This window comes from Pyricularia pennisetigena, assembly GCF_004337985.1.
Source record: "Pyricularia pennisetigena strain Br36 chromosome Unknown Pyricularia_pennisetigena_Br36_Scf_10, whole genome shotgun sequence".
Lineage (NCBI taxonomy): Eukaryota > Fungi > Ascomycota > Sordariomycetes > Magnaporthales > Pyriculariaceae > Pyricularia > Pyricularia pennisetigena.
The window spans coordinates 1,053,782-1,069,003 of record NW_021940922.1 but is presented as its reverse complement, the minus strand read 5'-3'; the positions used below and the strand labels follow the sequence as shown (position 1 = coordinate 1,069,003).

Below are 15,222 nucleotides of genomic sequence, written 5' to 3'. Positions count from 1 at the left end.
AACCTGAACTGGCGTAAAGTGAAGCCAACAAAGAAATGAGACGAATGGGAGGACACGATGCAGTGCGATTTGGTCTCTGCTGCTGGGCTAAGACTGTGATGCTCGTGGCCCAGGTTGGCTGACTCCGTCAGCGGCATTCCCTTGGTCATGTGCTGTCACTGCGCAGCAAGGCCGGTTTGGCTTTCTAAATTATAAGTTCTGCAAATCTGGGCAGCCGTGTATGGCTGGGACATGCACTTTCTACCAGCTATATACAACAAATTGTGCCACCTGACAATGGCAAACCTATCAAAGCTCAGCTGACCCAATCTCAAAAATAACTCGAATATACCACGGCCAAAATGCGTCACGGATATATCGATGCAGAATTTGCAGCCCACAAATGAATAAAATGATCTTATAAGTACCGACCACGCTCCGAGTCGTGCCAAAGGCATATTCACGCCAGGGTATGGTTTTTGTCCCCTTGACGGGAGGTAGCAGCCAGATACCAAGAATGAGCATGGATAAATATCGCTGGGAGATACGGGACTGTGCAAAGCAGGCGATCCGACTCGGCCAAAGCACGTTCCGCGATGCTCCTCGAATCGTGTGTCCCGTCGCCGCCATCGTTTGCAGGAGTTTCGAAGGGCGTTGTGCCTGCTGCTACGGTGTATTTCCGTAAAAGCCGACCCTTCAGGAGCTGCGACCACATGTTCCACTGTGCGGCCTGCCATGTGCCGACTTGAAGCGTCTGTTTTCGTTCGTCCCCATCACTTCCTTTGACTTGGATGCTGACTGCAATCGGGAGGTCTACCAGCCGGGGAGCGTCACTGTGGTTGATGGATGAGCCCGGAAGCATTTCGTGCAAGACGTTAATGGCCTTTTTCAGCAGCCATAGCAGTTGGGTTGACCGAGAGTTGGACCTGAAATATCACGTTCTTCATTCAGGACGAACATATGCTGATAACCGTCGAAGGTGCGCCTGGTTTCTGCTTCTTTTTTTGAGGGTGTCCTACATAGAACATGTCAGAGGTGGACAAAAAGGTAAGAACCTGGGTACTAACCTTTGATCCGGTCTGGGAATATGCCGATGCTACCCTTTTGAGTGTTTTCCATAATCTTAAGCATATCAAATAGCATCGGCGATAACGATTCCGTGAGGGCCAGGGGGTTTGTCATAAGGGCAACCCGGGCCCAGGGCAAGCCTCGCCAACTCCTTACTTGGAGAGGATTGACCCGACCTTGTGGAGGCGCCAGAGCTCGTAGGTGACTGGGCACTTGTTGAATCCCAAGCTGTCTGTGGAATAGAAAAGAGCCGGGGAGGGGCAAGTATTGACGACAGCGGGAAATCTCCACGTCGCGGCGTGGCCTCCAGGTCGATGGGTGCAACTGGGTCCTCATCGTTATCGTCCGCAATCGCCTGACGCTTTGCCCTCCTCCTCCTCCTCCTCCTCCTCCTCCTCCTCCTCCTCCTCCTCGGGGACCTGGAGCTCATTTGAGAGTCGTCAGTCGAGATGGGAGGAGAAGCAAGGCCGTGGCCATCGGCGACGGGACAGCTCGGCCGTTTGCGCTTTTTAGACAGCGATGTCGCAGTGAAATGCGGATAGAGTAACCGGTCGGGTGAGGGCGCAACACCATGTTCGAGCCAGGTGGAAATGCTGTCATAACGCCGGTGAGTAATTTGGGCCATGAATTGGCGATCGGACTATAACGGTTTTGAGAAAATGCTTAGAGGATGAGTATAGCGTCCTCATCAGAGCTAGTGACGGTGATGCGGGTGAGACACGACTTTCCAAGTGCCTCTGGGAAGGACCTATCAACGGATGCTTGCCAAATCATCGAGTGAAACCATCTCACCCGGATACCAAGCTAAGGTGGGTTAGGACCGTTAGGTGGTAGTGTTCGGTCGTTCTTGTCGTTCTATGCCGCTTCAAAAGGAAGAAATGTGAAGGTCATGGCTGGATGGCGGTGTGGGTCAGGCTGGGCTGCTGTGTGACGGGGTTTGGGTGATTTGTTTGTGACCGCGCAGTTGATCAAGAACGATAGATCCGTCGATAGGCCAAAGACCTGACTTTGCAAAGCCGCTGATAATATGCCCGGCCCTGAAAGCGACTTGCCAGCACCTCTTGGAAGCAAAATTAGCTGGTATCAACGTGTGAATCCGTCCAGATTGCTTACCTTAATGGCTTCAACGAAGTCAGACCGAGTGAACTCTGGTTTCCCGGCCGGCACCGACTCGAAGATCAGGGTCTGCATCTGACGTTGTGAAAACACCGCTACGTCCATGGGTTGCGTTAAATGCGTTAAATGAACCGGTAAGGTGATTATTTCGATGTCGAATCTGAGGCAATAATCAAGAACTTCAATGCTAACATGGCCTTCAAGCCCATGAAAAATAAGCCATCTCCAGATGCGTTCTGTGGCCCGTGGGGTATTTTCCTCAGGTTCGTAGTCGATAGGGTTTATAAAAGTGAAAAATTTCTGATCAAATTTACGCCCAAACCACTGTCCAAGTGAAGGCAAGCCCAACGATTGCACGCGAGCGGTTTTGGGCCACGAAAAACGGTTGAAATGCTGTATCCAGGTAAGCATGCCATAATATCTGCGTTGGAAAAGCCTGTGTCTGACCGCACAAAGAATATATTTTTATCCAATTGCACATTAAGCTAATCGTCTGTTGGTAATTTCTGAAATACAAAACGGCGGTACAGAATTTCCAGCTGCGTTCCCGGCACCTAATAACGAACAGTTCTCGCGATAATTAAGCGCGCGAGGTTTCTGGTGCTTGATTTTGCGTACGATTACGAGCTGGATCGTACCGTTTTTTTATACCGATCCGGGCTCCAAAGGGCTCCAAAGTCGTTACCGTTCCAGCAGGTAGAAGGCGTAGTTTCCAGCTTTTTTTTTGGAACGGTAGGCGAGCCGGCTGTACCATAAGTCGATATTTTCAATATTTTCGTCCAAAGCGAGCCTGTGGGCCGTGACGGGTTAATTGGTACGTCGTATATAATCCTGATCATTGTTGACCCAAGATCCGTACCAATTTTTGTGAACCGGTAACTGATTTTTACCTTCAGGGCGCATGGTCCGCAGTATGTTGGCCGCTTGAATCACCTGTTGAGCCGTTGCCGATATATGCATACGATCAAGCTCGTTCACGTACGCAAGCAAAACCGCATTTTCACCCTCGTCTAACGCGGGCGGCCTCCCACGTTTTTGACCGGTATAGGCTGGCCGACTTGGGTCTTAAATCGACCGTACATGCCATTGAAAGGTTGTATAAGGCAGCCCGGCCTTTTTGCTGGCCGCGCGAAGCTCGATTAAGGCAATCGGCATGTGTTTGCTAACAAAAATCTGTGGGATTGAGTGGTCCAGACTCTAGGGACCCCTTGTCTGACAAGGCTTGCAAGTAGTGCCATCTGGCCTCGGGCGCGTTGTGATCAGGACCAGATCTTTTCTGCGACACTTATCACCCGTGCAGGGCCCACTAGGAGTCTCAGTGCTCAGATTAGAACGCCCCTCGCAGGATGGACCGAGCGCTCCATGTACCTTACCAGCCCCATGGCTTTTTAACCAATTGAAGTGGCCAAATATAGCTATTTACTACGTATTTCATATTGTATCATTCTGCAAGTGATTTTCCCATACGCAATTCTGCAAACAAGCCAGCATCCCCTTTACAATTCAAAGCATATCAAAGCCTAACAAGGTATTTAGGCGTCGCATTCAAACCTGGAAGTTGGGCAAACCGGATGGCCCTTTCCTAAGTTCTAACCAGGCTCCTGTACAGCCAAGTTAAAAGGTAATCGTTAATAAACTCTTGGTTCCAAAACATTTCCAATTTCCTCGTGCCCTTCTGCGTCATGGTGTGGAGGCTGACTCGCGACTTTTCCGTCACAATAAACGGATTAAAAGCCGATTACCCCTCCCCTAACTGCTATATTAAATTGCATTATGTTTCCAGTCGTGGCGGTTAGCTGGCAGATGGAATATTGCAGCAACATTCTTCGCTGTCATGAGTCCCAATACCACTTTTCGAATTCCTCGCGAGCAGACGGTTATCCTGCAGGCCAGCGGCGGCGTACTGCAGGTGACGCCCAGCCAACGGCTGCCGGAAACTGGTCCTCATCAGTTGCTTGTCAAAACGCTGGCCGTAACACTAAATCCTTGCGATTGGAAGACTCCCATCAAGTTTCCCACCGAAGGATCATGGTGCGGATGTGACTTCACCGGCACTGTCGTCTCCCTGGGAACCAACGTTGAAAGGTTCCAGGTCGGGGACATGGTGTTCGGGGCATGCAAAGGATCGAGCTTAACAAACCTGCAATCTGGCGCGTTTGCCGAATACTTGGCTGCCGACGCCGACTACACTTTTCACACTCCAGAAGGGATGGGAGCCGCACAGGCAGCTGCCATGTGTGGGACAGCAATCGCGACGTTGGCGACAGCATTCTACACCTTGGGTCCTATTCCTGGTGAAATCGGGGCCCCTGAGAAGTTGGACTCTGTCGAGAGCGTGCTGGTTTACGGGGGCAGCAGCTCAGTCGGACTTATGGCGATCCAGCTTATCAAGTTGATGGGCCACGAAGTCGTAACGACCTGTTCGCCTCACAATTTTGACTTGGTCAAATCCTACGGTGCAGACGCTGTATTCGATTACCACTCGCCAACCTGCGCGGAAGATATCAAGACCTACACTCGGAACCGTCTTCGCATGGCGATTGATCCGTTCGGCGAAGTACGGACGCTAAGCATCTCACAAACCGCAATCGGGCGCGCAGGGGGAAGGTATGTCGCCTTTGAAAAGTACGACACCTCTCTTTGCGTGAGAAAAACAGTCAATCATACTTTGGTCATGGCCGCAGCGGTAGACGGACTGGGTGTTGACATGCCGGAGCCTTATGGCCGCGAACCTGATCCAAAGCTCAGACAATGGACTATGAGTTTTTACCAGCGGTTGGACGAACTTGTCAGCCAGGGCAAACTGCAACCATGTCCTGTGCAAATGCTCCAAGGTGGGTGGGAGGGCATTATCAAAGGTCTGGATTTGTTAAGGCAGCGAGCAGTTTCGGGGAGAAAGCTTGTTGCTTTAATCCCGTAACTGCATACCTATCACCTATGTATTGTTTTTTTTTTTTTTTTTTTTTTTTTTTTTTTTTTTTTTCTTTTTTTTTTCAAGGTCGGAAATCGTAGACAAGTTTGGCAGTGACCTGTTCACCTCCCTTTTTGGTAAAATTCGTCCTCACAAAGCGTCTTTCGCCATCAATCTTTTCGAATCCCCATATCCCACGACATTCCCAGCCCAGCTTGCTTGTCGTCTTCTCCTCGATAACTACATCTCCCGTCCCACCTTCCTCGAGCTGCGTCCGCAGTCCTTCATCGTCGAGCTTACTCATGGGCAAGAACCGCGCCTGCACAGAAATGGTCCCAAAAATTGGGACGGTGCCCTCGCGGTACTGGGCGTCAAGCACATAGTCCTCCTCCGTATGAAATCCACCGGGTGAGACAATCTGCTTGAAGTGAATGGTGGGCGCAGGGGAGGCCTCGAGGTCCTCTGTCATGTCGATGCGGACGCCAGCGAATTTGAGCATCTTGCGCAGAATGAAGGGAACTCCTTGCTGTGTTGGCCGTCAGTTTGCACACGAGACAAGGTCGGCATACATGTTAGTGGGAAGCTCAACGCACCGCGGCAAAGGTGGGATCGAGATCGTCCGAGAGCTGTTTGTTCTAGATTATATGCTGGGTTTTAGCTCCTAATTACCTCTTTCGAATTTCTTTCTTCTCTGCCAGAGTTTTTATCTTCTTCTTCTTCCTTTTTTTTCCCTCACTTACCAAAAGCCATGTTCCATTCATATCGCGAAGGGTTTTGTTATCAGGGGCGGCCATGTTGTCTAGTTTCTCAAAGTATTGTTGCAAAGATAAAAGTGCTGGTTGTTCATTCAGCCTCTTGTCTGCTGTATACCTAGGAACGTTTCTTCCTTATAAAGCTGAAATGCTGGCCCCGTATTAACTGTATATTGCATATACTGACAGTGTACGAGTCGTGCCCAAGACCACAAGCGGGGGAGATACACCGACTTGTTCTTTCACATAAAACTATAATCAAGCCGGTATTTTGAGTTTAGTACCTACAAAAGCATAAATGTACTTGCTGGGAATGTTAAAATTAACATCCAAGTTGTACTGGAAGTGGCACCGGGATGCATGGATAAATCTAGGCTGTAAAATCTATCAGACCATCGGGATTAGCGGCCGAAATACTGCGGGAATCCGTCAGGTTTATCCCGTGGTTTAAAGTGAGCAAATACAGCGACTTGCACGGCTGCCTGTGCTGCCTGTGCAGCGCGCACATGTACTTAAACTCAACCTTGGTATTCCGCATTGATTCGCTCTTGAGAGCTCGTACCGCAGCTCTGACACCAATCCCCAAGTTTTAAGAAAGGTATTACCATAAAATCATAGGCCCAAAATGGCTTCAGTTACTCGCGTATTTCACGGCACGTATAAGCAGCTGTGGGAAAACTATGCCATTATCTCGGCAACCTTTGCGCCAATGAGGCTGAGTCGTACACAACTCTTCATTCTCTTCGCCAGACAGAACTGGCAACAGCTCCCACGAGCCCAGCGAATTGTGGTCGTCAGCCTTGTCCTGATATTAATCTTGTATGCTGTCGACTTTGTTATTTGTCGGCTTACATCGCTCCGTCGTCTTGGAATTCCACTGGTCAGAGTACCAAAAGAACTTGCCGACTACAAATACCATCGGGTTTTCCAGAAGGCATCGCAGGAGGTAAGATCGCCGAGATTGCGAAAGCATCAAGCTGAGCGAGAAAACCGATCTAACAAAACACAATAGTACCGTGATCGTCCATATTTATATGAGACCCACAGCTATGAATATGTTGTCTTTCCATCCTCGCGCTACGATGAGATTAAGCGTCTGCCTCGTACTCAGGCCTCTAATCTTGCCTATTTTACAAAAGTCATGTTTTCGGGGTGGAAGTTCCTAGGAAACGACACGAGCGCCATCCACAAGAGCATCGGCACCGATCTATCGCGCTCTCTGCCCGTTCGGGTCCAAAGTCGGCAGGCGGAAACTGCTCGGGCCGTACGCGGCTCGCTTGGCTCGTTTTCCCCATCGGACGACGGCACCGGATCCAGCCAGTGGAAGGCCATCCCGCTGTACTGGACCGCACTGAATATAACTGTCGCAACCAACGCGCAGAGTCTTGTCGGTCCTGAGCTCGGCGCTGATGGCCGATGGCTGACCGCCGCCAAGATGTTCCCTTTTGCAGTTGGCATTGGGGCAGTGATATCGCACCCGTTCCCAAGGTGGACAGTGAGGCCCTTTGTGGCACTCTTTGCATATTTGCCTGCCTGGCTACTCTATGGATACATGCTACACCTTCTCAAGCCGCTCGCCAATCGGGCTGTCGAAAGTTTCCTTGCAGCAGCCAGCAACAGCGAAACAGAACGTCGTCGTCTCCTTCAGGCTACGGCGGACAAGCCCTTCCCCATCGGCCCCTGGCTTTTGAACCGCTACCGTCCCGAGGAGCGTGTCGTCTCCAGCATCAGCCACGATCTTATTGTGCTCACCTTCGAGGCGATCCCGGCAATTTCCACCGCATTTAGCGAGCAGCTCCTCGAACTCGCGCAACGTCCAGATCTCGTCGAGGAGCTACGCGAGGAGATCTCAATGGTGATGGACGCCAATGGAAACCTGCCACAGACTCATCTCTACGAGCTTGCAAAACTGGACTCCTTCATGCGCGAGCTTTCACGCTGGGCCCCCAACACCTCTTTGACCCTGCTCCGCACCCTCCTGCAGCCCACTCAACTGTCCATGGGGCCCCCTCTTCCTCAGGGCACCATTATTGCCGTCGACGCTTTCGACATACACAGCTCGCCGCTCCGCTGGTCCGACCCCGCCCAATTCGACCCCGAACGCTTTTTGAAGCTTCGCCAGATCCCGGGAAACGAGACGCGGTACCTCTACAGCGCCACGGGATCCGATTCACCCACGTGGGGCGACGGAACTCAAGCTTGCCCGGGACGCGTCTTGGCCGCAAACACCCTCAAGCTCATGTTGAGCTACGTGCTTATGAACTACGACTTGAGGATGGTGCCTGGCGAGAAGAGGCCGGGGCGCAAAAGCATGCCCAATGGGCTATTTGCCCCGAACATGCTTACTAAGATTGAGTTGAGGGAAAGGGCGCGAGGGCTGCGTCATCAGTAGATGCTACGGCGTATTAGCCCCCTTTTAACTTCTAGGAAGCTGATGGCAGCTATTTTAGATCACTTTCAATGATGGAGGCTGGTTAGATAGTAAGGGATGACTTGTGCAAGTCCCAGTTAATGCTTATATTGAATAGCCAGCCTACTTTAATCAGGTGGAAACTCGTATAGTTCGTGCTAGAGGTCTTTCCGTGCAAAAACCATGGTTTTGCGGCACAAACAACCATTTTACGCAGCTGTCGTCCGTTGCCGTGCCCGTTGCCGTCCGCATAACGCGAATGAACTAGTTTGAACTTTGAAGGTTGCGAGTGCCAGTGTTGACAGCGCTCTCGATGAATCGATCTGGGGATTCTTTGGTTCGGACCATCGCACGAAAAAACTTCTCTTTCGTCAAGAAGGATATGACAAGAAGCATCAACGCGTGTTTGCACGTGAAACCGAGTTAGAATTTGGCCAACGTAAGCTTTTCAGCCTTGGCATTCCTACCAAGTACCCAAGTACCCGTAAGGCCGCAAATCTCAGTTGAAAAGAAATTTAAGTCGTCTTTTTTTTTTTTTTTTTTTTTTTTTTCACGGATGACTTTTGTGTCATGTGCCGGTGAAAGATCTCCGGAAATCCGCGAGCTTTTATACAACTTAACAATCGCATTCCACTTAGCGTTTAGCCTCCGGACTTGGTTGTATAAGTTGTTTCGGATATTATACAAGCCTCAGTAAGCTGACAAATATACCATATATATTTAAGTGAGGTAATATAGTGCTCCGTAAACTTCTTCGTACCAGGAGAAAGACCCTGTCAAATTGATTTTTGCACCAAATCCAAAGTGTGCACATACTTTTTCGGCCCGTCTGTCCATCCAAACCAGGAAATCTAAGCTTTCTTTTCGTCGAACAAATTCCTCGGTACTCCGACAAAGAGATGAAAACATCAGACAAGAGCTTTAGATTTTCACCGAAACAAATTATTTCCTAGTTGGGTATAACAGAAGCGAGGCAGTTGGAGATGTTAGTCCTTATACGGTTGAAAGTGGTACGATAAATATACTTCCGTCGCAAGGTAACAATTCCGTCACTTTGCACAGTGTTTTTCAGTTCGAAACTTCCGGGTGAGCCGATGTTCGTGATAGTTCGGACAAGATGAAAAAAGAAATAATAAGAATAAAAGGTACTTGACGCTCTCAGCGGAAAGTTAAGTTCGTAATGTCCCCCGCATCCTAGTGTTGAATCAGCGTCGCCTGGTCCCCTAAAACTGGTGCCGTAGAAGATGCTCCGGGCAAGTTGCGCTGTCGGCCAAGTTTAAATGCCCAGAAAACCGGTTTCGACGAATGGAGTTAGTTGCCTTTGCAAGGAGGCTTAGTTCGATTGGAAAGGCCTTCCAAAAACTCAAAGCAAACACGGAAAGTTTGGTCAGCCAAGGTCCTCACCAGAATAGTTGAGCTATTCACAGCGATGGACCGACTTATTACGGCGGCCAAACAGTTGCAGTCCAAAGTTGGTGAAAAAAACACCTTGGTAAACAAAATGTTGTCCAAAATGCGTCTTGGATGGGCTTTAGTGATTACTTGGACCATCTTCTTCCCCTTGGGGCGGACCGGCTCATGGGACTATGGGTGGCCTGCGGAATGGGAGTCGAAATGGCCCATCGGCGGCGCCGACGACCAGGCACTTCCCACAAGCGAGCTGGATTGCGTGACCAGCCATCTGACAGCGTACGAGATGGAAAAAGGTCGCAAGCCCATCAACTTTACCACCGACCCGCTTGATCATCCTCTGAACCCCAAGATCCTGCCGCTGAACAGCACGGGTGGTGAGCAGTACGAGTTCGATGGCGTGTCGGGTGATGGCACCATGGCGTTTTGTTTTGGCTTCTACCGGGATCCAAACTACGCCATCTTGGGCACGGGAAACCTGCGCACCTCGGTTGAGATTGCGCATGCCAACGGGACGCGCTTCATGAGGGTCGACTACCCCACCGAGTCGATCGTGCAATCATGCGCCTGGGGCACGCGAGGGGTTTGGAAAACGACCAAGTACAACTATACTTTTGAGGTGACCAAGGACATGAAGGTCGCACGCATTGGCGTGTCTACCGATGATCTCAGGGGCAATGTGCTCTTCGAGTCTCGCATGCCGGCACGGAATCCTGACGGGTCGACATATCCCAACGACAAAGCCAAGACGGAAGTGGTGCCCTACTTCCACTGGGTCGAGCCGATCCCTGTCGCCACCACCTCGGTTGCTCTCTTGGTCAACAACGAGCCCTACACGTTCTCCGGCATCGGCGGCCACGAGCGGCTCTGGACAGCCTTTAGCTGGTTTACCTGTTTGCGCAACATGTCCGCCATTCGCATCTCGGCCGGCCCGTACGACCTGACCCACGTGGCTTTCGACTCGGCCATGACGGATCTTTACGCGCCCTCGGCTCTACTTACCGAGAACGGCGTGCCCATCTTCACCGCAACGCGATCTACCCCGTCCGAGACGGAGAACTTTGTCCTGCTGACCAAGACTTACGGGGGTCGCGTGGCGGGGAGCCTCAAGGACAAGGCGACGGGATTCGAGGTTGTGCTGGTGTCGCCCGAGACGAAGCGCCAGTGGAGCTTTATAGTCACGAACAAAAACGTGGGGTTCGAATACATGCTCGGTGACGGCGCTGGTGGGACTGGCTTCTCGGGCCAGGCCGTCGGAGGAGCCATCGGCATGAAGCAGTTTACGGGGCCGGCGTTTGTCGAAATTCTGACTTTCCCCAAGAGTTCATTTTTGTTCAAGCCCAACTATGTCGACCCTCTTCCTGCTGGCAAGGACGAACTCTGAGAGGTATTACTGAGTGAGGAAATAGGACAGCGGACATGCTGTGGCTTTTTTTTTTTCTTTTTTTTCTTTTTTTGGTTGCTATTGTTCCTTTACGTATCTATGGCTTGCTTTTGCTATTATTGTACACAAGATTAGTCTCTTACACATAAATCAGAATGTCTTCACTTTTTATCCCGCGAAGCCAAAGTCCGAAACTAATCAAAGACACTTGTTTCTCCGCGTGATACTCATGTTTAAAAGGTTGGCAAGAATCTCTAGCCTGGCGACGCGTTACTTCCAAACTGGCATTGATGTACTTAAAGATACTTAAATCACGAACAGGTACCTCTAACCTGTCAGGCGACTGTCGCTCGAGGCAGTGGCGCCGTTTCCTGTCCCACAGCGTACAAATTCTCCGCCATCTTCTCTATCTCCTCCTTGGTCCACTCCGGGTACGCAAACGGGGCAATCGGCCTCGCGACGGCCCAGACTTGTTCCATCAAATCAACCAGTTCCTGCGGAAGCGGCCCCTGTTTACAGATTTCTACGTTTTGTCGCGCCTGCTCCAAGGTGCTGCCTCCAACAATTATGCCATCTCCCCGCGCCCCGTCCAGGCATGAGTGATGAATGACCCATCGCAACGCAACCTCGTGACCCCCCCTCGGGATCCCGAGCCTCTTTGCAGCATCCTGGACTCTTTCCGAGCAGGCCAAAAGGCTAGGCTTGAGATACATGTCGGCGTAAATGGCGCCGCCAGGCTGGCTCTTGGACCATCTACCCGTCGGCTTGTGCACCGAGTCGGCAGTGACTTGACCACTGAACAGTCCCGCCGCGGAGGGTGAGTAGGCAACGTATGCCATGTCGTATTTTCTCAAGACGGGCAGCAGTTTCTCCTCGCCCAGCCTCGCGACGGCGTTGTACTGCCCCTCGTACACCCGCGGCGGTTCATAGCCCATTTCGTGGCAGATGGACTGCATCTCTTCGATGTCGGCTGGGGTATAATTGCTCAAGCCCCAGCGGTCAAACTTGCCCTGCCGGAAGGCGGCGTTCATGGCGCCACAGACTTCGCTGAACGGGGTCTCGCGGCAGGGGAAGTGAAGGTACATTGTGTGCACCTTGTCCACGCCCAGGGCCGTGAGAGATTCCGAGATGGACTTGGCGATGGCGGCGGGCCTGTGCGCGTCCGGGGACTGGGACCATACTTTTGTGTCAATGTCGGCAGGCCAGGAACCGACGCTCATGCGCCCGAGCCAGGTCTCGGAAGCGCCGGGGTTGGCAGCCGGGTAGGCGCGGCCAGTGTCGAAGTGTGGTTTGGTACAAGTTGAGGTGTAGTAGGAGCGGCAGATTTCAAGAAAGTGTGAAACGGACGAGTCGGTATCGTAGCCCTTGTTGGTGTTGTTGCCGAGGTCTCCGGCGCCAAAGATGACCTGGGCGGGTTTCTTGGTGTAGGTGGTTGCCATTTTGTTTTTGGTTAGTGTTGGGGGGGAGGCTTAGTTTGAGGAGCTGCTGCGAAGTTTGCAATCCAGGTCGGATAGTAAACCGGTTGACTATGAAGATATTAACCCACATCGTAAAGTGAGCCGGATTGTGGGCTAGACCATGTTGACCTAGGGGGTGTAGCTTGAATAAAACACAAACTAAAGTTACTAAACTACCCGGACGTTTTGTTCCCAGAGGCTCAGCCTATACCAGCCAATGCGCAAAACCTGTTTACGATATTATGGATTGGAGCCTGCATACAGTAACTGCCAGACTACCTATCATTCCTTGTTGGACTCGAGCATGAACAATTCCAGAACGGATTATAAATTAGCCCATTAGTTAAACCTAAGCCTTACTTTTATAGCCAATGGGATGACACAAAGGGTTCGTCAGATCAAAGTTAACTGAACGCAAACACCCAAAGTACCAGGCAGGTCCTTGCCAATCACACCAGTCTGAAAACGAACGATCGTCTTAACATGAGGAGGAACCTTGTTAACCTTTGGTAACTTTACCAAGGGTCGAAGGTTTGGGGGGTTGGGTTTTGCCGTCCTCCCATATTCAAAAGCGCAGGAAATGGGATGAAGAGGCGGAGAAAAAAGAAAAACAAGAAAACTTCAGACTAAAAGCTTATACTATCGTCAGGCGGAATCTGCGGATTATAACAGAGGAATTTTTAAATAATCTTTTATTTTTTTTTAACGGCCTCCTAGCCGTAGCGCACTGGGTGCGGATTGTTTGCCCGATTCAATAAACTCCCCGAAAATTTCCAAAGATTTCCGTGAAGCTCTGGCACAAAAGCCGTTTGGACTTGGTCAGCTGCAATCACAAGACAGACAGTATGGCCTGGGTAAATGTTTAAAGCATCGCAATTCAAAAGCTACAGCCTAGCCCATTGTAGGTATGGTCAAGCGATGACGTGTTGCAGAAACATATCTACATATTACAGGCATCGACTCTTGACACTTGGAGATGAAACCAGTGGTTCTAAAACTTGATTGACGTTTGACATTCAAGATGGCGATTAAACAATTTTTCAAGAGCTTTGGTCGGCATAATGGCCTCGTTGAGCAAGTTTTCATTGTCAAGCAAACGATATCAGGTATGCGTCTTTCAAAATGGCAGCTCACCAAGCTCGTGCTGGCCCAAGGGTGGCGCGACCTGAGGCCGACAGCGCGGGTACTTGTTATCCTCGCCATCGTCATCACGACAGCCTTTATCTGTGATCGCTATTTACGACCAAAATCTCTGGCCCGACGCCTTGGCATACCAGTTCTCAAGGACAGGAAATCCACCCTGGTGGAGAAGCTGGATTTGGCGGTGACAAAGGTAATGATGGATTTGGTTTCAAGGCCAGCAAAGAAACTTTTACGAGTGGGATCTGATCTAACAAGCAACCTGTGTAACCACTTAGTACACTGACAGCCCCTTCCTCATCGAGGCATATGGAACAGAATACGTTGTTTTCCCCTCTCGCTTCTTCAACGAGATCAAACGTATTGCGGATACTCATGCATCGGCACTGGAATTTTTCCGCGGTGCATACTGGGGCAAATGGTCTGGCTTTCCTCAGCACACCCCGGAATTGATGAAGTAAGAGTACCCGAGGGACTATCCGGATGTCGCCCTGGCTGCCTGTGTACTAATACAAAAAAAAAAAAAAAAAAAAAAAAAAAAAAAAAAATTCAGAACCATCATTACCGATGTCACGAGGGCAATTCCGTCGCTCGTGCGATGGCGCCAGAAGGACTGCGCAGCAGCATGCGATGCAGTCTTGGGCCGCCCGGATACATGGAAGGATATCACCATCTTCCACACGACGCAGGACATAGTTGTGTCTACCAATTCTAGCGCCTTCGTCGGTCGGGAACTGGGTAACAGCAAATCCTGGAATCGTATCATTTCGGCCTTGCCGCTGGCGGTCGCCATCCCGACCGTTATCTTAGCCTACACTCCGGCGCTTCTTCGTCCATTTCTTTTACCTTTTGTGTTTATACCGACTAATCTGATGTGGTGGCGCATCAGACGGTCTCTGCTGCCCATCCTTGAGGCTGATCTGGCTCAACTTGATGGGGAAGGAAGTCAGCAGGTGACGCGGGAGAAGCTGTCATTGACCGCCTGGCTAACAAACCGGTATCGCGCGTCCAAAGATCACGCGACTGCAGCGATGGCATTGGACAAACGCAAGCTGCTCAATCAGCTGGTTGTGGACTATGCCAACATCTCATTCGAGTCCACGCCATCAACAGCGGGAACATTGTTTTTCATCCTTGCCGAGCTGGCCGCTGACCCGGCCTCGGCCGATGAGCTGCGGGAAGAAATCAAGGCATTTGCTCCAGATGGGCAGCTGCCCTTGACGCACCTGCATGAGCTGAAGAAGATGGACAGCTACATGCGTGAATCGGCAAGGGTCCATCCGTTCAACGACTGTAAGTGGTAGCAGAAATGTGGTAGGCTCAGTCCTTTTGCTGTTGCCCTCAAGGCTAAAATCTCGTCCAGTAACCCTCTTCCGAAAGCTGCTCAAGCCTCTGCAGCTCTCGGTCGGTCCTCTCCTCCCCAAGGGCGCCACCATCTGCGTCGACGCCCGCCACATTAACCTCGACGAGGAGCTCTGGCCAGACCCTCACAAGTTTGACGGTTTACGACATTATCGAGCTCGTAAGAGCGAGGGAAACGAACAAAAGGTGCTTATCTTGGTGTTATTTTGCTTTGCCCCGAATGAAAACCACCC

At 50.9% G+C, this 15,222-nt stretch overlaps 5 protein-coding genes across 5 annotated transcripts in view; 2 read left to right on the top strand and 3 right to left on the bottom strand.

Moving 5' to 3' along the window:
- Window positions 1-439: 439 nt before the first annotated feature.
- Window positions 440-1,672, bottom strand: PpBr36_10641 (uncharacterized protein; the record flags this gene model as incomplete). The annotated part of the gene is made up of 3 exons (XM_029897751.1): window positions 440-905; window positions 1,204-1,275; window positions 1,320-1,672. The coding sequence occupies 3 exons, from the start codon at window positions 1,670-1,672 to the stop codon at window positions 440-442; spliced, it is 891 nt and encodes a 296-aa protein (XP_029743926.1).
- A 2,325-nt stretch (window positions 1,673-3,997) lies between these two features.
- On the top strand, window positions 3,998-5,083 carry PpBr36_10640 (uncharacterized protein; the record flags this gene model as incomplete). Its single annotated transcript, XM_029897750.1, has 1 exon — window positions 3,998-5,083. One exon carries the CDS (start codon window positions 3,998-4,000, stop codon window positions 5,081-5,083), a length of 1,086 nt encoding a protein of 361 aa, XP_029744055.1.
- Window positions 5,084-5,156: 73 nt separating this feature from the next.
- On the bottom strand, window positions 5,157-5,835 carry PpBr36_10639 (uncharacterized protein; the record flags this gene model as incomplete). The annotated part of the gene is made up of 3 exons (XM_029897749.1): window positions 5,157-5,600; window positions 5,668-5,709; window positions 5,815-5,835. The coding sequence occupies 3 exons, from the start codon at window positions 5,833-5,835 to the stop codon at window positions 5,157-5,159; spliced, it is 507 nt and encodes a 168-aa protein (XP_029744045.1).
- Window positions 5,836-6,451: 616 nt separating this feature from the next.
- Window positions 6,452-15,222, top strand: part of PpBr36_10637 (uncharacterized protein) — a gene marked incomplete at both ends in the record, with an annotated part of 9,056 nt that continues 285 nt past the window's right edge. The window contains 8 exons of the mRNA XM_029897747.1: window positions 6,452-6,645; window positions 6,712-6,772; window positions 6,839-8,214; window positions 9,914-10,994; window positions 13,509-13,820; window positions 13,906-14,084; window positions 14,181-14,920; window positions 14,991-15,175. Coding sequence (XP_029744053.1) covers window positions 6,452-6,645; window positions 6,712-6,772; window positions 6,839-8,214; window positions 9,914-10,994; window positions 13,509-13,820; window positions 13,906-14,084; window positions 14,181-14,920; window positions 14,991-15,175 — 4,128 coding nt within the window. The remainder of the gene's footprint in view (window positions 6,646-6,711; window positions 6,773-6,838; window positions 8,215-9,913; window positions 10,995-13,508; window positions 13,821-13,905; window positions 14,085-14,180; window positions 14,921-14,990; window positions 15,176-15,222) is intronic.
- PpBr36_10638 (uncharacterized protein) lies at window positions 11,366-12,469 on the bottom strand (the record flags this gene model as incomplete). Its single annotated transcript, XM_029897748.1, has 1 exon — window positions 11,366-12,469. The coding sequence occupies one exon, from the start codon at window positions 12,467-12,469 to the stop codon at window positions 11,366-11,368; it is 1,104 nt and encodes a 367-aa protein (XP_029744044.1).